Here is a 24743-nt window from a genome sequence, read left to right as displayed (position 1 = left end):
GGAATGGCGTCTAGGTGAAAATTTGAGGAAGGAGATAGGTCCAAAGGTTGTAGAAAATAATAAAGAAGAAGAAGAAATAAAGAATAAAACCTAAGAAGAACAATAGTTGAGCGCTGCATGCACCACTCACCTAATTAGTATACATTTGGGCAACATCCATAGAATATGGTTCCATAGTACATTGATGTGGCTTGAAAAGGCAAACTTGTTCTCTGTATCTCCGTTAGAGAGCGCTAGTGTAGCAGTAAAGAAGTAGAGAGTTACTGCAGTCTCCTGCCTATCCTAATATTTCAAGCTAGGTGCGAGGTAAAATTCCTTTGGCCGGCTATACTACAGTAAAGACGATATAAAAAGATTTACTATCATGCAATGGATGTATAATAAGGAAATCTCTTTATTTTTTCCTTTCGTCGTGCTCTTGTTTACTGCTTCACATGGCCACTTGCTTTACCAATGCGCTCAAACGTGCGCAGTGTGCGCTTCTGTTGTTGGCACGTGTCTTCCGCGGACACGCGCCTGGTCGAAAACAATCCCTGTCGACGGGAGCGCGCCGTCCTGTCTTTTACCTTAGAAAGCTACGATGATTGGTTTTAAGATCTCTGGGCTGTCCTTGTTTGGCAGGGGATTGGTTTGAGGCAGATAATCTTTGTAACTATTGGTCACCAGAACTGGAGAGGGGGGGGCTGTTTATCCTTGGTGGCTTCAACAGAATATTACAGAATTGCGTTATGAAGTTCATACACTCACATCTTTAGGTTAGTGTTAGATAACGATCGTTACACAATAGCTCTTTCGTTTTTTTTTTTATATCGATCAACGTTTCGTGATTTATTCACTGTCAATGAAGATGGTGAATTGATCCGATTCCTATAGGTTTAGGTTAGTCTATGCAAGATTAGATATATTGACAAGATACAAGCGCACCAAATGACCTTAAATCTCCCATAATTTAACCTAGTACAGTTCCAACGTACATAGTTAACTAATGCAGCTTGCGCAGCTATAGGCTCCCAACACCTCTTGCACTAAACCAATTGGTGGCTCTAGCGCGGCTTGTGCAGGAATAACAATACTACGCATGTATTTTTGGAGACTTTATGGGACTCGAAACGATCCGAACAGTGAAGAGGTAAAACCAGGAACGGTGTCAACAACCTTTCTGAACCATGGCACGGGGATATTTATGAATGCTCTGAGAGACAACATCGGGGAAGTGTTTTCTTCCCCTTCTTGAAAGGAAAAGGCTGTTGCCAGTGAGTATTACGCCAATTACACATGCTGAACGCCTTAACTTCTCACTGTGTTTTGCTTTGGTGCACAAATGCTATTACACATGCATAGATAGGCCTATAATGTATGTGTCCGGACAATGTGGCTTGTTGGTGTGTTTATTGGTCAATCGAGCTGTGTAATATGAACTGGTGGAAAATATATATTCGATACATAGCATACATTTCTTTGTGTTTGAGTGTTTGGGGTTCGTTGGCATTTCAAATAACAACTTATTGCAGATTGGGGGAACATGAGTGCTAATCCTCGATATCAGTACAATGACAGCCAGCGTGATGGCTTTCAAATATTTTTGTGCACAGTTCTTAATGTTTCAAAAGTACGTGTCCAATGCCATGAATTATGATTGCAATATCCTGAAGCTCTTAGGGCTTATTTTACACGCCGAGTACAAGACGTGTCTTGACCACTATACACAAAGTGGGAAATATACTGACCTACTTTTATATCAGTGGGAATATTGTGTTTTTGTCTAAAAGACGCTGCATTTCATAATTCCCTAATGAATTAGTCTTTTGTATTATAGGTGAATTTATATAGACCCTGATGAAAACGAGCACACTCACAGAGCAAGCTGGCTGGCAATTAACATTGTAGGGACACATGACATTTCTGATTGATCACCGCATAGTGTAGAAATGTGAATGCTAATACCACTCAAATGCATCAAATTCCTTGTATTTATTTACACATCCGGGTGTCTATTTGCGTTCCCCTTCCCCCGAGCGATACGGTCGCTGATTGGACGCCGAGGGTGTCAGTCAAACGTTGGCTCTTCCCCACGGTGACGTCTCCATATCATCAAAGTAACCAGGCCAGTCTGTCACGAACACAAAAGAGACAACAAAGACTTGGGGATAGGATAGTCCTAAACATCTAAAGACGCAACTTCTCACCTGGCGACATTATCCACTCTGCGAGCCGTACAACAAGTGAACAGTAATACGGAGACTACAGCCATGCTATGAACATCGTCATTATAAAACCCACCAACAGACACTTAATAACAAGCAGCGTTGTGGTCAAATCCGATTCTGGTGGTGAGTACTTATGGATCAGATCTATTTTCCAATAAATCATATTTTAACGTTTGGACCCGTGTATGTTTTGAGTTGAGCAGGGATAAGCCAACATCACCCGAGAACAACATAAGGTTGTCACTTCTTCCTCTAGCGAGGGTCGATCTTAATGTAACGTTCAATGATAAATAATGGGGTTTCTTGGTTGGCGACGCTCGCATCGCTTATTTGATCCGAAGTAATCTGTGCGACGTCGGACGTTCAGATCGAATCGAGTATGTAAAAAAAAGTTATTTTTGTCCTTTCTTTGTTTGTTGAGACAGTTGTATCTATTGTCGGGCCGCCTTACCATCTCGGTTACCAGGACACGCGGTGCTGTCTTTGTTTTGGATGGGCTTGCTTTTTAATGGCACTTCTGCTTGGAGCTATACTCTGCTGTGCAACCACCGAATTACTTACAGACGTGAATAATGTAACGGGCTAAGAAGATGTAATCCAATTCCCAAATTGACTTGTTGCCAAGTGATAAAGCCACGTCTACTCAGAAACCCTACAGTCTACCCATGTGTTCAGACAAAGTAAGATCAGGTGTTTTTTTTGTGTGTGTGTCAGACAAGAACAAAGAAGTGCAACAGACTGTTTACTTGTCTTCGACACACACACACACACACACACACACACACACACACACACACACACACACACACATAAAATACACGGTGTGCGTCATAACATCCTGTCACTTTCTTTTGTGTTGATGGGGGCGCAATACCAGCATGTTGTCTCTTGTGAGTGTGTTTACCTTTCCACAGACCAACTGCATGCTATGAGAAGACCACATTGGTGGTACGGTTGCAGTTGTTCAAATCACAGTTGAATAATGTGAAGTCTGAACTCTTCCTGGTCGGTTATGGATATGATGAGAATATTGGTCCCCTTGACGTGTAGGCCTACTCAGCAGTGTGTTACTGGTGGCTGGCTGCTTCCTGGTGTGTCGCACGGAAGCTCCTTTGTCCACACTGCTGCCTTCTGGCTGCTCTCGGCCCGCCACTGCTTTCCTGTGAAAGCACCCAGCTTCAAATTGGAAAGTTAAAAGTTGTCCGCATGTCCTTATGTGTATGTGAGGCATCTTGTCTGGAGTTCTATGTGTTATTTTCGTCCAAATAAAACCCTTAGCCCTTGCCTGAACTGTAGTTTTTTTTTAACAAAATGTACCAAACCCAGAGTTGATGCATTTAAAATGCCATCCTTTTTGCATATCATTATCCATTTTTTCACCCAGACCAACAACTTCTGGGTGCTGAGGTGTTGAAACAAGACACTGTTTAACAGTTTGACAAAGGAAAACAGCAACTTGCAGTATAAAAACATCAGAATATGTATTCTATCACTAAGGGCTATTTGCAATAAAATCAATGTTCTCAATCCAATCTTCTCTCTCTGAGAATGCTCTGTCTATTTTTTGTTTGTTATCATTGCTTTTAATCAGAATTTGCTCTGAATATTTTACTTCTTTTCTTGCACCTGAGGCCAAAATCACCCACTTGAATAGCTTTTGGTGTCAGGTTTGGTGTCGGTAAACAATAAAGTTGGATAGAGATATCTGGTGCTTTGTAATATATTTCAGTCATTTTATTGTGTTTTTAAAGATCACCTTTAGTAGATAGATGAATAGAGACCTTACTAATCGAAATGCATTCTCTTAGACCCAAATCGACAAACTACACAATACTGGCTAGCAGGTTGGTTCTACACCTATAGGACATTATACAGTAGTTCTACACACTCTGTGAGTCAAATACAGAACTGACAAAGGAGAAATAGTTAAAGTGAATACAAGTGAATGGGTCTCAAACGTTGGTATGCTGCCTAACTAAACCCTATGGGCTGCTTGGCTCCTGAGAGTCACCTGGCTGGAGGCTCCGCTGCCTGTACAGACCTTACACTGTTCCTGCTCACAGGCACCTCCAGCATACCATAATCACCCAAACATATGGGTGCAGTTATTATCTCACTTGCCAACACTAAATTCAAGGGCTAGGTCTGTATTGTATGTGTGACTTACGCAATCAGCACAATGTTTTGCAAGGAAAATGGGTATCTGATCTTAATGTGCAGCTTCCAAATAATCTTTATGCAAACACACAGTTAATGGTGGGGCTACAGGCCGGGTTGCATGGTGTTCAATGACAAGTGTATTGAGGTAAATGGGTGCAGAATTTGGAAAGTTGTTTGTAAATGGATTTATTCAGCAGCCAGCATTCCACTTAAGTGTGGGTGTGTGTTGGGGTGGGGATTTAATCCTGAAGCCACAGCACAGAATGAAGGAAAGTGTCGGTATATATATAGACTTGTATTTAATTGAATGTACGTATTGGTGCTTAATATATATATATATATATATGGTGGCAGGATGCCCGGTTGAAGCTCCCCTCACAACTTGGTAGCCAACAGCATGCAATCAATATCGAATGACAGCATGATAGAGCGAATTAGCAACCTGGCTTTGAAAACAGCATCAAATTAATGCTGCAGATTAAAGCGGGACGAGACCATTCAAAGACCTGCACCTCTCTCCCCCCTAGGTTTGATTTTCTCCCGTGGTGTCTGTGTGGAGTGTGCCACACACCCACTCCACAACAACGACGGCTTTGGCTTGCATCTTCCAGTGTTTCTTCTGTCAGCAAGTCCAGCAGAGCTGCAACTCCCCCAGCGCCAGCCCGGACGGCAGCCAGGAGCCCTGCCCCATTGACATGGTGAAGATGACCAAGTCGAAGACCTTCCAGGCTTACCTGCCCAGCTGCCACCGTACCTACAGCTGCATCCACTGCCGCGCACACCTGGCCAACCACGATGAGCTCATCTCAAAGGTATGGCAGCTCAGCAAGGTTTGATTCTTTGGAGATCTGTTGATGATCCGTTAAGCAGCCGCTATTGACACCAGTTAGTAATTCTATTGTAAAAAAATATATGCTTGTGTAGTCATATTGGGCGTATGTTGGTATAAATATGTGCATGATTGTGTCTTTTCAAGATGACTTCTTCTGCCATTTTGACTTTTGAGTTAAGACCATTACCAAGTTAAATAAACCAGTAATACAATGAAAGTCAATCTGAAGTGCGTGTACATCATGTCATGCTCTGTTAATGTTAGGCTTTTACGATTTTATCAAAGAAGACCCTCAAATGGAATTTTAACAATTGTAGAGACATTTGATTTCATTTAAACCGGCGTCGCCCAATCTTTTGAAACGCACAGATGTCTATCGCTGCGTAATTCCTATGGCACATCTGGAGAAGCACAGCTCATTTTAGACCAGAAATATTCCAACTAAAATATTTCCTGCAGTAGCATCTCCCTTGCTCAGTGATCCAACATGTTTACCTGAGACGATTTATATTCTTTGATGGATACAAGTCCAGACAAAGTCGGTCTACTGATTTTGCAAAGTCGTTTTACGTTAACGTCAAGCGCCTGTGAGCTATATAGACAAACGCTTGAGCTTGATGTACTATCTTCTCCTATCCCCACCTGGAATAGACTGGAATACATTTTCTTGATCTACGGTGTAGTCTTGACTATCTTTTAAACAGGTGGTTGCACAAATACATGTGGTTGGACCTTTTTTGGTTCAAACTGTACTCAAACTCCCATTCGATATTCCTGGCCATTGATTGAGGAGATAACCCCAATAAGGAAGAGACTGAATGCATCTCTTGTAACGGTATACTGAGACTGGCTAGCAGTCTGTCCAAACCTGTCAGCTGATAAGTTATGAGGTGAATCAGGAGATCTCCCTGTGCTGATCTATTGGCCCCAGAAGCATGGACGCCTGGGGATCTGCCTGCTAATGGGGTCAATATAGTCATATAGTACAGTAGCACCAGATCACTATGGTAACCAAGATTTCCAGAAAGCCATTGGTATACACAACCGGGTACATACACCTTGCCCACCAGGACATTTAGAGGTTCAGAGGTGACAACATTTGGTGATGCAATACAAAGTGTGAATTGTGATGCTCCTGTGGATTCAGCTTAAGAGGCGGAGAAGAGGACATTTAAGGGCTTGTTTTTGCCGTTGTGGTTCCTGGTTAATTTGGTGACACGCCACATTGTTCACCACGGCTCTGCTGAGCTTGGAATGCAGTGGAACCAGTTGCGCTTTAGAGCCTAAATGCTAAGCTAAGTGATTTGATTAGTTGTAGCAGAGAAGGCATGGATTTATTTGCGGAGCCACACAGTTTATTTGAATCACCCTTATCTGGTTTGCATTGGCTTATGATTATTCTATCTTATGAATGAAGTTATTTTTCCAGCCCCCCCAAAAAATGCTTGCAAACACCCAAACTTCTGTTCTCACCTCTCATTTTTATTGTAAGAGAATGAGTCTTAGGCACCAGCACTCGGCTTCCTGGACCCCTGTCAGATGACATTATACTCCCCCAAACAGTTTCATCTGTGTTTATTATATATATATATATATATTTTTTATTCACCTAGCTTGAGTACGAAAGCTCAGATTTCGCCCATCTTGGTTCTAAATGCTAGCTACCTAGCTAGCAATTAGAACTGAACCAAGATGGAACCAAGATGGTCGCTAGGTGAGAAGGCCAATCGGGCAAACACCTCGTGTTCCCCTTTTGACAAACAACCTCCTTAGCCCTTGCATCCACTTCAAGTGTAATTGGATTTGATTGCAACATTCCCGCTGACGGTCAACTGGTCTGCTCTAGATTCCCAGTGGGCCCTAACATGTGGCGGAACATTTGATCCTTTAGATTATAAAACCACCACTGATATTCACCCCATCAGGGTGTATGGGGAACCTCTAAGTGTTAGCCCCCCCACTGGAAGCTGCCGCTGGTCCGCTGAGGTTCACGCCTTTGTGCGGTGGAGCGGGACGCCATTGCCTCGCCCCAGCACACCAACTCCTGTAAGCCGATTATGTTACTTGGTAAGAAGACGACACCCGGATGGGTGTTTTCCACTACACGCAGCCAAGTGTGTGTGTGTGTGTGTGTGTGTGTGTGTGTACGTGTGTGTGTGCGTGTGCGTGTGCGTGTGTGTGTGTTGGGGGCGGCATGTCGCCGTTCACATGTTCAGTGGTGATGATTATGACGATGGCAGATGAAGGACATGGCGATGGACGTGCTGGGGTGTAATTGCATTATTGGTTATTATGGCTTCAACAATGTAGCGTGTGATGGCTCACACGTAGAGCGCTGGGACTGAAGACCTTCAGTCCTTGGCAAGATGCAGAGGTGCAGAGAGAGGGGAGATTAACCTGTGGAGAAGGCCAAGAGAGAGGGAGGCAATGGCCCAACTGCGCACGCACGCACGCACGCACGCACGGACACTAATGCAAGGATACATACTTAAGCATATAAACACATAAACACACGCAAACACATACACAGACACTAACACAAGGATACACACTAGAGCACAGACACGCATAAACGCGCAAAGACACACGTGCAGTGACATCTACTCATGTGCGGACGAGGAAACAAACTGCATGAACGGACACACATAAACATGCAACCATGGACGGACACACGCTTATGTAAGGACGTACGCACACGCACACAAAGGGCAGCAGACGACCCTCTCCAGTCCTTAAGTGACTCATCCTCGGTGTGTCTCCGAGGGCCATCACTCAAACGCCTCACAAACAAACAGATGGTGACAGCGTTTTCCTCACGCCGTACCCTGCGTGTAAAACCGTCTACCCTCACCCAACGCTGTGGCTTTGACTCTGAATTTTGACTGGCCACTCCCCCCCCCCCATTCAAGCTAAATAGAGGCAAGTTATTACTGAGGTTTGTGTTTGTTTAAAAACCCTAAATCTCTCACCTCCCTAAAAACCTTAAATCTCTCACCTCCCTGATTTGCATATTATAATATGTAAAGTTTTGCGGGTGCCATTCTGGTTTTGTACATATCTCTGGCGCCCGGTCAGGCTTCGTTTTTTTTAGTTTTTTGTGCCTGTAGTGCAGTTTCACAAAGTAAAGCGGCTCCACTGATTGAGGGACACATTAGTTGCCCTTTTATGAGACGCGTAGGAGAACCGGGTGCCAGAAATGTTGGGTGCGCCATCTCCTGCTGTTGGACTCGATTCAGAATTGTATTTTTACACCACCTAGACGCCAAGCAAATATCCTCCCTTCGCAGTCTTTTCCTAAAATGAGTTCTTTGTTTCCTTTTAGTAAACACAACAGACGCATCGTATATTAAAAAGTCGATAGACATTTGAAATAGGAATGTTCCTTGGGGGATGTAAGAGCAGAGCCGGATGTGTCACATTTTTCCATTTCAATTTTTTCCCACATTTTTTTGTTGTTGTTTTGTTGAAGAACACACCAACTGCATCGTGCGTGAGAATGTGGAAAGGCATTTGAAAGGGGAATGCTTCCTGGGTGATGTAGGAGCAGGTTGGATGGGGGCCAAGGGCTTAGAGATGGACTGGAGCTCCTGGGCTGGACCGTATATAAAGCATATGTTGGAGTGATTGGTTGGCTAAAGACCACCACTGGATCCACAAGGATTTGGAGGTCTTGCCAGAGAGCACATTACTGAAAACGGATGCCGGCCAAACGCACCACTACTCACTATTCAGATTTATGCACTTCAGTGTATAAGTTTCACGTTTTGGGGACCAGAAGAGTGTGCGCTGCTGTTCCATTTATTAGGATTTTTTTTTTTTTTTTAGAAGCAGCCAATTGTTTACATTAACAGAGAAAGTTCACCAGACATTGAATTAAGCAGCTCCAGTACATCTCTAGAATTTAGGATACTTAACCTTAAGGTCAATATAAGGCACATACAAAATGTAGTGGAGTTGTAGTCCACTTTCACCTATAGTTTCATTGCTCCCATCTTTAAGCCTAAGTCTTTGACTTTGTTCAAATGAAACTCAACACTATATAAATGCAGTCCATTTACTTCACATGCCATTGCTAACCCAACCACGGAGACACTTTAACCAAAGCCACATACAGTGAAACCCCTGTATGTACATTGGACATAAAAGTTCAGAACTTATTTTGTGTTCTCCATTCCCACGGGCATGTGCAAAGTGTTCTTGGCCTACACACCATTCTTGGTTCCTTAAAATCAAAAACACTTTGATTCAATCCCAATGCTGCAGTACACCAAAATGGCTATGGAAGAACCCTCCCTCTCAAATAGAAAAGCCCTCCTCCTGTGGAGACTGTTAAAGGGCTACCGCGGCGGTGGAGCAGGCAGCTGCAGCCCCTATTTGGTAGCATTAGCTAGCTTAGCACCCTGCACGGCCTCATCCGTGCCGCTCATTTGCAATGGAAAAAGCAAAGCCGATTGGGGGAAGCTAGCCTGTGTCACCCTGTCTCTCTGCCCCTGGTCAAGGATAACGGGGTGGAGAGAAAGGGTGGAGGGACAGGCCTAGCTTCCCTCATGTCCCTTTAAGGGCTCATGAAGGACAAGCTGACAGGCTTAAGGTATTAACCACCCTGGAAGAGCAGAGTGGCGGCATTCAGAATACGCAGCATACAAAGGCGCACCTTTACGGAAACGCTCGCCTTAAGCTAGCATGTGTTCTCAAGAGGCCTCGGAGAAGAGGCGGATGCCTTGGTAGTAAACAGAAACGTTGACATTGTTTCCATGTGACCATGAACATGGGGGATTTTGAGTGGATGGAAAGGATAGACCTTGGATTTGCAGCAGTAATATTCTGTTTGGGTAATGGGTATGCAGTTGGATTGGGCAGATTTTATGCATGACTCTGGAATATTCTGCAATATGTTTTGAATGCAATAAAAAAGAAAATAGGCAAGAATATCTAATAATGTGAATTGCTGAACTATGAAGTCACTTTTCTTCCCCAGTGTAATGTTGTTTGGGATAAAATACTGATATGGCGGTATCAGTAAAACACTAGACAGACCACAAAATTAAACAAGACGCTGGGCTATTGCTTACATAGACGGCGTGGCATCTGGTTGTAAAAACAGGCTGGATTGGACCGTATCACTTCAGAAAATAAAGAGGGCCAGAATCACAAGACGTGGGCTGCATACTGTATACAGCATGCCTCAGTTTGTGTTGATAGTGTCGGTTTTGATTTTGTAAAATTGTCCACAATTAAAATTGTAAAACAGAAAGAAAACATTTAAAAATAGATGTCAGATTATAACCTTGTCTTAACGGGTCATGTTCTTCTGCATAATCGTATAATGTCTAATACGTTGACCGATGCTCTTTAGCTGAGGCACCATCTTTTTGGTTTGTGGAACCGATGAGTCATGTCTTGCCACAGGTCCAGAAAACGTTAACGCTTTTCACTAAATGTGTTTGTGTGACACATCAAAATGTGCAGATCAATGATATGGCTGGGAGGTTGCATCTGAGAGACTTATATTTGCAACAACTTTGCATGCTGCCAGAGTAAACACCTCCCTTCAAGTCACCTGTGCTCACCTGTGGTTGCAACACTTCTCTCTTCTCTCTTTCAGTCTTTCCAAGGCAGCCAAGGGAGGGCCTATCTCTTCAACTCTGTGTAAGTGTTCTTAAAAAAATAAACACAATTGTTTTCCTTGCCAATACAAATAAAGGCTGAGTGCATTAGCAAGAAAAGCAATCATTCGGGGAGATTGTCACAGAAAGTTAATGCTTAGCAAAAATATTATTAAACAGCAGGAAACACAGGTGTAGTATAGATGGTATAGATGCAGCTAGTCAAGTAAATATATATGGACCATGTTGGTGCTGCTTCAGACAAGAGTAAAACCAAGGGAATGTTACAAGTACAGGAACAGGAAGTTATATTACCCTACTATTGATGATCTGAGAATGGGGTTCATTTGTCTTCAAGACATGCAATTATTATAATCCAATTTTTTAATAAACATGTTGTTGTACCACACTAGAAACCCTAGAAGGCAACAAAGATAACCATGGCAGTGCATTCACACTAGAGCTATTCACAAAAGGAAAAATAATCTTAATATGTAAATATAGCAATCTCACCCTGACCAATGTGTCCTCCTCCTCCTCCTCCTCCTCCTCCTCCTCTTCCTCCTCTTCCTCATCCTCCCCAACAGGGTGAACGTGGGCTGTGGGCCTGCAGAGGAGCGGGTTCTCCTCACAGGTCTCCACGCCGTGGCTGACATCTACTGTGAAAACTGTAAAACCACCCTGGGCTGGAAATACGTAAGTAGTTCACCTCACTTCCCTGAACCTAAGGGCAACAGGTCGGTCACACAAGACGTGTGATTCGTAGAGCCGTGCCGATGATTACGATGACGTTGATGATTTACATCTTAGAGCTTGCGTTTTAAGTTAAAGCTCCTTTACGGCCCGTCCTCTTACAGTGCAAAGTTGTAACTATTTTTGCTCTGGGTTTTGTATTTAGTGTGTGCTTTTTGCATGCTGAACTCTCCTAGCGTTGAGGTAATTACTGTGGCCAGAGGTTGGCTGCAGCCAGACTGGCTCACAGCCCCTGGGATTCGCCGGTGATTAAATGGCAGGCCGCGGTGGAGCGACCCGTCCCGGATAATTGTCTGCAAAGACCGGTAGAGGCACCCAACACAAACACGGGAGCACTCTCTCCGTGACAGCCCCTCGCAGAAAGCCGGGCTCGTTTGCAAGGCAGAGTATGTGTTGCAAAAAAAAATTCTTATTAGCGGGATAAAACCCAGTGGTTTCCTTCCAGGCTCTGCAGACGCACACTGGAAGCGCTCCAAGCCTAATAAAGTCACTGCATACTTGCTTGTGTTGTCGGACTGGTTAAAGGGTTTAAATGGGGCCGTCAGGTCAAGGAAGAACACTTTTTTTCTTTTCCTCGAAATGAAAGTAGTAGTCTATTTTTGCCTTGTTTGTTCCCTCTCTGATAATGATGTTACACGCTGTCTTTGGATACTTTAATACTGCAAGTCTGACACTTTCCCCCTCTTCGGTTTCTTTGTAGCATCGCACCAACAACATTTTGTATTGCATACTTACAAACATAAAATCTGAGTTTTCGTTGTTACGGTCAGTTAGTTAGTTTGTAGTACGTTGGTGGTATACGTCTGAGTACTTAAAGGTGTTGCAGGTAAGATTTGAGGCGTTACCTCGCCTCTCTGCCTTCTCCCTAATTGTACCACCGTTGAGAAGGTGCTGCGTTTCGCACTCCTGTGATTAACAGGCAAGATGGATTCCTCGACCCAACCACGATAGAGATGCCGTGATTGGTCATAACCATCCAATCTGAAATCTATTTGGCTCATATCTGGAGGCAAGCGCAGTCGTCTCGAAACAGATATTCCCACAGTGCATTTCACTCACTAACAGCTTTGGGATGGCTATGCAATTGCTTACAAATGACACTCACATGATAGCTATAAAATCTTAACCTATAGCCCCATTAGGTTCCTAGTTTACTGTGTTAGCATCAACCTAACTATACTCTTTCTACCTGAACAAAAAGCTGTTCTCCTTTTTTCTGCTGTTTGTTCATAGTCCACTGATGTGTCCGGTGTGTACATTAGAGTGTTTATGGTTGAAAGCACCTGATGGTCGGGCCGTCTGTCATTGGTTCCGCAGGAGCACGCGTTCGAGAGCAGCCAGAAGTACAAAGAGGGGAAGTTCATCATCGAGCTGGCTCACATGATCAAGGACAACGGCTGGGAGTGACTGGCCCCACCCCCTCCCATGACCTCTCTGAATGCTCTTTATTGAACTGCGTGGAGTGGCCGCCGTTGCTCATCATGTTCCCACCACCACCACCACCACCACCACCACCACCACACCTCCTCCACCTCTTAAATGTGAACTCACAACCACACACTGCTCATCGTGAAAAAACAAAAAAACCAACATGTGAACGATGGCTTCAGGATAAAAAGGAGCTGGAGCTGGATATGGGGAGGGGAGGGGGAGGTGTTTTCCAGGAAGTCCTCCACCCGTTACTATGACGATATGTGAGTGTGTGTGTGTGTTCTGTTGCAGCCCTCACACGCCCATCCATAACCACCACCACCACCCCCCCCCCCCCTCCCTAACAAACCCACGCTGCTGTGGAGTGTCTGTGGTGAGGTGACGAACTGCTCTATGAACGCGGCTCTACGTTGACGTGGGCCCGGGCCCCTGGCGTGCCGGTGCCGTAGGGAGGCCTCCACTGAGACGCCAGGAGGGTGACTGTTCATTGCTTTATTTTGATCACGATGTTGATACTTTACGCTTTATGTTCTTTCGTTTTTAAAATTGGTTAAAACTCTCATGTTTGGACGGCCCCCCGATGGATGGATGTTACTGGTTAGCATTTGTTTGCTTCTCGTCTGCCTTTTGGCTTGGTGTCGGCGCCTGTAGCTGAGCACACTCCCCCCTCTGGCCGTCTGCTATTGCTCGGGAGAGAGAGAGAGAGAGAGAGAGAGAGAGAGAGAGAGAGAGAGAGAGAGAGAGAGAGAGAGAGAGAGAGCTGTGCGTGTGTGTGAGCACACACTGCGTGTGTGTTTCATAGAGTCCAATTATGTAGCAGCTCTCGTTAAGAGACCCCGCCCCTGTTTTATATTATTATTACAATTATTATTATAACTATTATTATTTGTTTGCTTTTGTGGGACCTCCCCCCTCTTCTTATTTCCTGGTTCTATTCCACACTCAAAAATCGAGTATTCCTTATTTATATAAATATATATAAATATACATATGGTAATAAACGTATATATCATCCATTACTGTGGTGTTCGGCTGGATGCAATCGTGGCTGGTCCACGTTTGCAGAAGGCCTGTAAGTTAAAAAAAACAAACAAAAAACAAACAAAAAAAAACATGATACTTGCCCATATGTAAACCTTTGAGTTATGACGGGTGAACTTTGACCTGTGCCCAGAATTGCCGTGGTGAGGGAGGACCTCAAACCGACGGGGTCACATGACCATACTATGAAATGGTCCTGGGTGTATGACCACCGCTCCGTGGATTCTTACAGATGTTCACCGACGCTCACACTTTGTACATAGTCATATGTGACGTGTGTGTGTGTGTGTGTGTGTGTGTGTGTGTGTGTGTGTGTGTGTGTGTGTGTGTGTGTGTGTGTGTGTGTGTGTGCGCGCGTGTGCGTGCTCTGTGTGACCCGACACACGGCGACATACTTGAAGGACGCTCACCTCGTTTGCACTTTTTTTTTTGCGGAGGCCTCGAGTTCATGCGTTTAGGGGCTCAGTCTGTGCTGCACGCTTTTGTATGGCCTTTTCTCTCCGACCAACCGTCACCTAATGAAGACGCTTTTGAATGAACGGGACGTGACGAAGTACTTTGGGGGGGGGGGGGGGTCAGATCGGACGCGGTTTCTTTCTCCGCTGTCGCTCCCTGCTTACCCTTTACTTCTCCTTCTTCTTTGCAAAATAGACAACAGCAGCTTGCCTTGGGACGCCCGTGACCACAACTTCAAATCTTGCCCATTTTAAAAGTCCTTTGAAAATAGATGACTATATCCTTTGACGAAACGTTGCTGTTGTTGCTAGGATTAGGAATGCAGTCTCCCCCCCCCCCCCCCCCCCCCCTTCACCTTCCATTCGTGTAGGTATTTTTGCACTTTATGCCTGCCCTGCTCATACCGCAGTGTCTGACTTGTCACTTTCGTTGTAGATGGACTATTTGCCTCTAGTTTGCCTCTAAGCAGCATGAATCTTGTGCCTCTTCAAAAGAAAAAGTCCCATGTTCTGTATCTCCCCCATGTTTTCTGTGTTGTGCACGTTGCATAACTTTGAATCCCGCCTGTGTCTTCCCCTAGCAGATATGAGGTGCGCCCTCTCAAAATCAATACAACAATCCAGCGAAACTCCGCCCTTCGTTAGGTTTTATCCCATTTATCTTTTCTTTTTTTTTTACACGTGACTATTAGAAATACACTTTAAATACATATATATAGATATTGATATATATCTAGATATATATAGAAATATATTACAATTACGCACACATACATTATATATTATTAATAATACAGATTTTATGTGACACAAATGTTCATGGTATAAATCCCGACCGCTATGGAACGTTCCAACTGTTATTGTTGAGGCTAGTAAGTGTTAGGGACATGGTCTGTAGTGGGTGGGTTACCTTAAGAGTAACTAACGGTGTTCGGCCTGCTTAGTAGTGTGGGGCTGGTAATGGTTAATTCCAGCCCTGGTGGTGATGAGTACTTTGCCGGCAAGGTCATTCAAATCAAACACACACCTTTCTTTTTCTTACATTTTATTTTATATAAGTGACGACTATCCTGAAATTTCTGACTAGACAGCGATAATTCCTACTTGAAAATGAGAAGAGAAAAAACACAACACAATAACAGCTGAGACATTAGCCCGTGTTACAGTTTTGTATGTACATAAACAAACATATTTAAGGTTTTTTCTACATATTTCTACAGGGTTGGTTCTTTTACTTCCCCAACTTGAAGCACTTTTATTACCTTTACCTCTGGCTTCATTCGCGCGCACGCACGACCGGGTTGCCAGTGTTTAGTGTGCGTGAGCGAGCGGATGAAACTGTGTTTTGTTACCTTACGCCTACTAGTACTTTATTTACTTTTTATCTCTTTGTTTCCTGATTGGGTTCTACCTTCGACCCATTATTTCATCCTCCTAGCTTTCCACCCTCGCGGCCGTTTTTTGGTGTCTGTACCAGTAATCTGTGAGGCCTAGAGCCAGGTCATGTAGTTAAGACAGTTTCTCAGATTGTCCTTTTTTTTTATTGCTTACATTTTTCTTTCTTCTGGCTGAAGGCGTCTGAGGTAGAGTGGGTAACGGGGGGGGGGGGGGGGGGGGGGGCTGGAGCCTCCCACGGTGACACAGGGAGAGCCTTTTACCCAGCAACACCGCCCCCCTCCCCCCCTTTTTTTTTACACGTTTTTTTTTTTCCTTTACCCACAACGGTCTCGTTTGTCCCTCTTGTGATCCCTTCCGATCAACAGCAAAGCAAAGCGCGCCGGCCTGCGTCCCCCGCGGCCAGCGTGTACCAAATAGGAAGGGGGGGGGGGCGCTCTGACGGCTCCGGCGGCTCCGATTCAAACAGACGCGGCTGCGTCTGTTTTTCACGGCAGGGCCGTTGTACCCCAGACTCCAGCGGCTCAGCCCGGGAGCGCTTCGACTTCGCTGTACCAAAACCTCTTGTTTCTCGAATGTTTCCACACCTACAAAACTTACGACTTGAACGCAGTCCACAAGGAATGCAAAAAAGGTGTTCATTTTTTCATTTTGCTGCTTATAAAAACTGTTTACTCTTTCTGGTTACTTTTTGGTGACACTGGCTACATACCTTTTTGTTGAACTGTTACACTGTAGATGTTTTTTTAAAAGGGTGTTACTTCCCAGGGGAAAGGGCATACCCAACAAGAGACAAAAAATAAAAAGGTTTTCTGTTGGACAACGGTGTAAAGCATGTTCTGTATTTATATTTGCTATATGTTGTGCCTGTTTTCTTTTTTTTTCCTTAATTGAACGCAAACAATCTGCTCTTTTATTTGAACGTGTTGCTTCGCATTCTGTCTTAGTAAAAAACATGTCGCACATGTCTGTTATCACCTTAATTGTAAACTCTGATATCACAATAAATTTTAAATGGAAGACAGTTTTCCAAGTTTCTGTGTGTTTTCAGCTCCTCCGACACCTGGGTGCCCCCACATGGGATGCGTGTGTTCCCGTCTTGAAACAAAACACACAACTCATCAACACTTGGCGGGAACGGATGTTCCTTTCCAATGAAACAAGCCTTTGAGTGATCCCTAGAAAACCATCACTATATCGCTAAGAATATCAAGAAACTTTGTAGAATACCTTGGCATGTGTTGTAAGTGTTCCCTTGGGTCTTGATACAGCTGTGGTTATCCCTTCACCACTTGGTTTTTCTACTCAGCTGTCTGTTTTTGTATTCATGTAACGGCACAACAGATATTGCACAATATCTTGTCCCAACTTGAAAATGTAAGATTAAGCTCCCAGCAGATATGTTGTTGAATATCCTTATATGTTTTCATTAAGATCGATAGGTATAGGTAGAGTTGTATGAAAAGGTTACAAACAGGTTAAACCTGATTTGGTTACCACTTTTATAACGCTCATGCTGTCCTTTGGTATCCAAGGATGGAGTTGCAGAGGACAGTTAATTAACATTGTCTTAGCAGTACTAGCAATTAAACAGAACAGTTAGTCTTTATATTTGAACTTTATAGGTAGGCTGATTGTTCACGTTATAGGAATACGTTTGAGTCTCAAAAAGGAATATATAAATATCTATATCGACTATTTCTTCTAGAATTACATACATCAAAAACCACTTCAATAGCCAAACAGGTCCAAGTTACACATCCAGTTTGACTTCTTAAGCTGGTTAGATGTTGATTACAGATTAGCACAGTACACCACAAAGGCTTTAACCTTTGTGGTTTACTGTGGCCACTGGACTAATTAGTTTGGATGGCTTGGGCTTTCAACCAAAGGACTACTCAAGGACTTTCAAATAAGTCACTAAAGGCCACCAGATCATTTCAATGACAGTGTTCCCAATACTACACATGTTGAGTACACAAATGGTGATACATTCATTACTGGTCACAGGGTGTTGGACACCAAGCCAAAGAGAAACTAGGTGTGACTCCCTTATGTCCACAATGTAGGTAGATCCTAACCCCTACAAGCTTCTAAATAGACAAATGGAAGTTAAACATCAATCGCTGTGGATAGAAGTGTCTGCTTATCAACATGAATGGTAACCTATTCAAGTCAGAAGATGTAGCCATTAACCATGTTATGTATTATCTCAAGAATACATATAAGAATCAGTTGTCCTTGTTCATATGCCTCTCCAGTCATACTGCAGAGGTTGGGCTGCTGTTACGATGACTACCGGCCGAGATAAAAGCACAATGGACGCCTACAGATAAGAGATGAGGAGGAAATGCTATCAGTCGAAGAATGTTCAAGGAGTGTGATGTTTGGCTAGACACTAAGCCAGCTGACCCAGTGAAAACTTCAACAGGTGTTGCCGAATCAAACCCGCTTTGCATCATTGGTGCCATGCTCAAGGGTGTAAATCAGGACACAGTGGATGTGCTACAGTTTTAATCCAAGGTCAATGTGTGTTTGCGTGTGTCTGCATGCATGCGTGTGTAGGTGTGTGTGCTGTCTCTCTGCCACAACGTCTATTATTACAGTCCTGTCAAACAAATGGGTGGCTGTGTTTTCTTGGTTGGGCGTCGCAACAGGTTGAAGACACTGTATACCTCATTGAGTTACAATATTCAGATATTCAGCAGGACTTCGGAAGAGTGAGAGAGCGACAGAGACAGAGATTGTTAGGTTGGTTTAGTTGTTATTCTTGCCTTGCTTAAAGACTTGGAACAAGGCAAACAAGGAACCTTTCAAATTGGGCTTTTTTATGGCTTAGTACTTCACATTTTGTATCTTTGTGAACTTGCCTAGGCACAGAAGAGAGATTAGCTGAAATGAAAGAAAAATGTATTTCAGTAATTATCAGTATGTTTTATGATTGTTGTTTGTCTCAGAATTGTGCTACGTATTTTTAAATGCCACGGGCATACCCTGCTGTGACCCATCCCTCGCCTCTTACTTTCTATCTCTTTTCTTTCTGTCTCTCCCCCCCCCCCCCCCCCCCCCAAATCCCGTCTTGTCTTCTCATTGGCTGGGAGAGGGAGGGTTGAGCGGTTAGCTCTCAGCAGCTAGCCATGACTGGAAGCTTTAATGCTTCTGCTGCTATTTACAGCCCTCTGATGTCATCGGGAGGTAGGGCCAGGCCTCATCCCCCCCCCCTCCCCCCTCCCGACCTCTCAGCCTGTGAGTCACTCAGAGGCAAAGCAGAGATTGAGAGCGAGCGAGAGAGCTACAAGGATAGGGGAGAGAAAGGAAGAGTGAGGGGGAGAGAGAGGAAGGGAGAAAGACAAAAGAGCGAGATCGATAAAATGATAGGGGGGGAAGGAAGAGCTAGGGGAGGGAGAAATAGAGAGAGAGAGAGAGAGAGAGAGAGAGTGAGAGAAAGTAAATATATGTAGACATTCAACAAAGTGGAGCTTGAAGAAATGCATACAGGGACGGTTGCCATATTTGTTTTGTTGTTGTTGGGAAACGAAAACAAAAGAGAGAGAGAGAGAGAGAGAGAGAGAGAGAGAGAGAGAGAGAGAGAGAGAGAGAGAGAGAGACTATCAGATGATATCAGATGATACCAGATGATCAGTATCAGGGCTGGCTGAGGCCCCATCCGTCCACCTCGACCCCCACCTGGTCGACCGCAGAACAACAACAACATGTGTCGTGTTTGTTCAACCAGTCCAACGTGTATATTATGGAGCAGAGTTGGCATGTTACATTTGGCTGAGTCTTTGTTCCACGACAAAGTGCCAAATGTCACATGCAATCTATGCTCCATGCTGTAACATTCTCTATGTGATTATACTGTAGATTAAACTCCAAGGCACCTCAGAGAGAGATACAGGGGAGATGGATGACTGCACGATCCGGGAGGTGTTGTTGTTTCGCCACAGTCTCCGGGTGAGTGATGTCACGAAGCTCATTCAGAATCTGCCTACAGGAGAACGCGCTGGTGCTCAGCATCCCGTCACCATGGTGACTGCCTCGCCTCTGCTGCTTTCCCCTCACACACACACACACACGCACACGCACGCAGACAAACACACACAGACACACACGCACACAGCAGGCACACACACATGCACACCACAGGCACACAAACACGCACGCATTCACACACACACACACACACACACACACACACACTCCTCCTCAGTGTTTACTGTGAAGGACCAATTGGCTATCCCTGTCCGGCCAACATGCAGCTCGACCAATAGGGAGCGAGGAGGGTGATGTCACCGATACAAAAAGGATACTGAAGAGGGGCGAATGAGGCCCAAACAAAGGGTGCCATCGCGCTGTGAATGACGCATGAAATGGTATCAAATTGTGCAGTCGAACACAAGAATACAGAGCGTGTGTGTTTGTGTGTTACTGAGAATTGAACATCACATTTCCCTTGCAATTACTCAGTGGTTAAGTGTCAAGGGAAATCGGATTGATAATGACCGTTTTCCAAAGAGGTGTCATCGTAGGACAAACACTAATGTCGCTCATGATGCTAATCACGGCTCTGCTTCTTCCATGCACCAGTGCTCATGGTCCATGGTCAATATATGGAACACACCCAGGATTAGTGGAATGTGCCTCACCTGTGTTTGTTTCAGCTCACTCACTCACTCACTCACTCACTCATTTTCTCAATGACTCTCTCACTCAATCATTCAGTCAATCACTCTCACTCCAACATTCACTCAATCACTCAACAACTCAATCATTCCCTCACTGACTCCCTCGCCTACTCTCTCCCTTGCTCACTCTTTCGCTAACAGATACATCTATGAGACGTTCCTCTAACAAACAAAGATTTGCATCCCTGAATCTTGCATGCTTGAACTAATTCAGAATGATAGGACTAAGTTAATGTGCATCTAACCACAACTATGAACTCATTTGGTTCACCAACATATTCAAAGCCATTCAAATTGCCCTTGTGAGTCTTTTTATACACTAAATCAGTTGCTGCCTTTGTTGCTAGGCAACAAAAAATAAGCATCAAGGCTGTTTTGATACACCATGCCCAAGTTGGGTTTACGCTTCATGGCTTCAAGAATGTTTGATTCCGACTTAGTGGATTCAATGAAATATTATAAGTCTAATTCAAATTGAAAAAACAATGGTGTTTATGTCTCTATTGAGCCGTGAAATATGTGAAGGCACAGGTTAACTATGTGCCCTTTTGCTTTCTATAATATAAAAATACTAAATCCTTCTTTATCCCTGCCTCTGAACACTGTGGAGTTATTTTCTTGTGCTCTCGTTATGGCGGTTATGGATTTATTTCGGCATCAAGTAATTGAAACTGGACCACCTAAAATATAATAATAATGTTATTATATATAGAAATATATAGACAAATATATTCTAGTCTCACCGTCTACATATATACACATACTATACAAAACATCAATGTAACTCATGAGTGTGAGAATGCTACCCACAACTGTTTCTTTTTTAAATGTTGAAATTTAACCTTTTTCTCCGGCAGTAAGTGGATGTGACTCACTCAAAATGGTCTCTCTGCTGGACCATGTGACACCATTAATGTTTCACAGAGCAAGTGAACTACTGACTGCTGTACCTTCTGATGTGCCACTGTTGTTAGACAGAATCATCATCCAGTTTATCAGTGAAATGCTGCCTTCTTAACTTTTGATGATATACAGGTGTCATTCCCAATTCATTTATTCATATCTTAAGTGCTAAAAACATGTCCTCAAAACTCAAACAATTAGTGAATCCATAAAAGAAAGGAGTAAAAATATGCACAGATTAATAATCGTTATACATTGTAGTATGAATAATCACAATGCATTATGCATTGGTTGGTCATGGTTGTGTTCCGGGTAATGACACAGTGTAGTAAACAGCGGTCATCAGTCTATTAATGTGATGGCCGATTAAAGGATGCATGCTCTGTGTACTGAGTTGGTCATGAAAAACAGATACAGCACACATATTCAGGGGCTCTTTTGAAATGGATCCATTGATCTTTGACCTCAAAGTCATAACACCAGTGAATATCTTAATGTGTTTCTAACACTTACATCACACCATTCTCTCTCATGTGATACCAATTAGGAATTTCCCCTCTAATGTTCTTTATCAGTTGTTTTGATAAGCAGACTTCCTGAATTCAGAAGTTATTTGATTGATAATCTTGTACAAATGTCTTCATCTTGTTAAGATTTAACGGTATTACCAGTGATTAGGGTTAGAGGCTCAAAGAGAAAAGGCATTCTAAAAATAATGAACATGCAACATATATCAGTATAAACATATGTTGTTATGTTGTTATATGTTAAGATATGAGATCGACTCTCTGCCTTGCAAGGAACAAGGCTTTCATCTCTGCCAAAGAACGGGCTCACGGTCACATGAATCTGATGTTTAACAGGGCAAAGACATGGGCCAATTGCTCCGATCCACCTCAGCAACCCACAGTCTGATCAAAGGATACCAAACGCTGTTCGTTATCCCTATTGTCCACATGAGACAGACCCCTATCGCCATGGCAGCCTGCAACCTTGGCACGGCCAGGGCTTTTATTCCACCATTTGTCTCGAAAGAGAGAGGGTGTGTGTGTGAAACACTAACGTTATATCAAATCAAGTCTCTTTTAAGGGAATTTACTGTCACAATATGACACTGATCGCTTTTAAAGAAGGCCAGATACACTGAGCCAGAGACAGACAGACAGACCGACAGATTCACATACACACACACACACACACACACAGACACATAGACAGAGAGATATGAACTCTCATCTTCCCGTGTTCATTTCCCCTAAAGCACTTCCCCAAATAACAGCAAACCACAAACAAAATGATATCTCTCATTGGCAAGAGAAAACAGAACTTCATAGCAAACGGCAGTGCTATTTGGACCTGTAATGACAGTTAACCTCACAGCACCCTGGAGGGCTGAGTGGAGCGCAGCCTGGCCAATGAAAGAGGCCGATATAGACAGACGTGGCTGCCCTCAGGGGACAGGCTGTGGGAACAATGTCAAGACAGGGAGGAGAACACAGTCAATTCAGCATTATTCAAAACCCTCATCAATAAATTACAATTAATTGACTCTGAATTCCCTGAGCTGCCTGATAAGCTCGTTATTTATTTTTATTTATTTGATGTTTTGTATGATATGGCAATGCTAACTTTTATTTCATGTAATAATTAAAATGAGAGAGAGAGAGAGACAGAGAGAGAGACAGAGAGAGAGAGAGAATGACACCTGTCATCACTACAGTCATTGTGGCGTAACAGGTAGTGCTGAAGGACAGTTTTGTGTGTGTGTGTCGGTGTGTGTGTGTGATTGCATGTTGCACCGCAGCCAGGCGGATGGATGGTAGACAACGGCACCACCATCAGACGAGGATCAAATCACTCATCACCACCACGCCCCCCTCCTAACATAACACACAGCGATGCACACCGCGACAGCATGTGACCTGCAAACACTAGCGCAATAACAGGAAACACAGTGTGCCTTGACTTATACACCATATTTCTGCCTCATTGCCTCATAAAACACACGGCTAAGCTACGTCCAATAGGAGCACCCCAAACGTGTGTGTGTGTGTGGGGGTGCATGTTTCAATGTGTGCTGTCGGTTTACTGTTGTCTGTGTTTGTTGTTCCTGGCTTGCCTCAGACAGGAGGAAGTCAGTGGGATGATGACGGTTGCGTGGATTGAATCTGCAAGACGCAACGCGGGCCTTTGTCTTACGAGTCACTTGGGAAATAGTGACTGTAAAAAAGCTGTGAATCACATCCCTGGCCCACCCTCCCAACCCCCAACCCTAATCCTCTAACAGCAGGAGAGTTCATTAATCAAGTTTGTCATATCGGTACTGTACTTTTTATGATGAAAAAATATGAGCACATTTTTGTATATTAGAATAAGATCCAAGATATACCTGATAGATGGTCCATGGGTTCAAATGAGCAGTGATGTCGCAAAAGGGGAAGAAATGATGACATCGCCTGCGCTCCGGAGCCCAAGGGAGAGCAGCTGAGGTCAGTGCCGGGTGGGGTTGGGTGTGAACCCAGGTGGGAACCCGGGGGGGCTGCCACCTGCTGCCATGGAAACGGTGAGGATGAGGAGCAGGTTTTTTTTACTGGGTGGCACCCAAACACGTCTACCCCGACTCCCGGCTGCCAATGAACAGCAGGGTGTTTTAAACTGGCTATTTCCAAAGCACGTCGGCTGTCACTCAACACTCGTTAGCAGCCGACATACTATTTTGATTTAAGGCATGGGTATAATGTATATCCACATTTATAGTCTGTAAATAATGCATTGTGCAGCAAAGAATGAAAACAATTGCCAGACCCCTTTGACCGGCTGGCGATTGTGTTTCTGTTCCCCACTTTTGGGCGTATATGAAACATTGTAAATAAATGCTGATAGTCGGTCTCTTGGCTCCAAGCTGCTGGGTGTTGCTTCCTGACTGCTAGGAACCCGTTGGCCCTGGTCCACGTAACAACCACCCAGAGGACACCGGAACACAGGGTCGAGGGCAGAGGGAGGGCTGTGTTGTGTGGGGAAGGGAATGGTTTGTTTGGACCCTGAATGACGTGGTTTAATGCGTACACACTACTGGCAACCCTGCTGCGCCGTTGTCGAGGGCAAGCCGTCTCAATCAGAGCCAACAGGAACACAGCACTGCTGGTTAAGGGAAATCAGCCTTTTTTTGAAAAATATTTTGTTCGTTGCGTTTCATCCAGCAGGCATCATCGCTCACCGAGACTAATCGTTTGTGGTTTAATTCCATCTGTAAAAAGGTTTTCATGCATTTT

The 24743-nt window shown here is 44.0% G+C and overlaps 1 protein-coding gene across 2 annotated transcripts; it reads left to right on the top strand.

The window, feature by feature from the left end:
• Nucleotides 1-770: 770 nt before the first annotated feature.
• On the top strand, nucleotides 771-16904 carry ypel1 (yippee-like 1). Of its 2 annotated transcripts, none has more exons than XM_079756298.1 (5): nucleotides 771-1253; nucleotides 4895-5179; nucleotides 10805-10848; nucleotides 11393-11501; nucleotides 12876-16904. In XM_079756298.1, exons 2-5 carry the CDS (start codon nucleotides 5063-5065, stop codon nucleotides 12963-12965), a joined length of 360 nt encoding a protein of 119 aa, XP_079612424.1. In that variant the 5' UTR covers nucleotides 771-1253; nucleotides 4895-5062; the 3' UTR covers nucleotides 12966-16904. The 2 variants fall into 2 exon arrangements, with proteins under 2 accessions (XP_079612424.1, XP_079612423.1); XM_079756297.1 differs by lacking the exon at nucleotides 771-1253 and adding an exon at nucleotides 2121-2330.
• The last annotated feature ends 7839 nt before the right edge of the window (nucleotides 16905-24743 follow it).

This window comes from Pollachius pollachius, assembly GCF_949987615.1.
Source record: "Pollachius pollachius genome assembly, chromosome: 1".
Lineage (NCBI taxonomy): Eukaryota > Metazoa > Chordata > Actinopteri > Gadiformes > Gadidae > Pollachius > Pollachius pollachius.
This window is presented reverse-complemented; position numbering and strand designations above follow the sequence as displayed.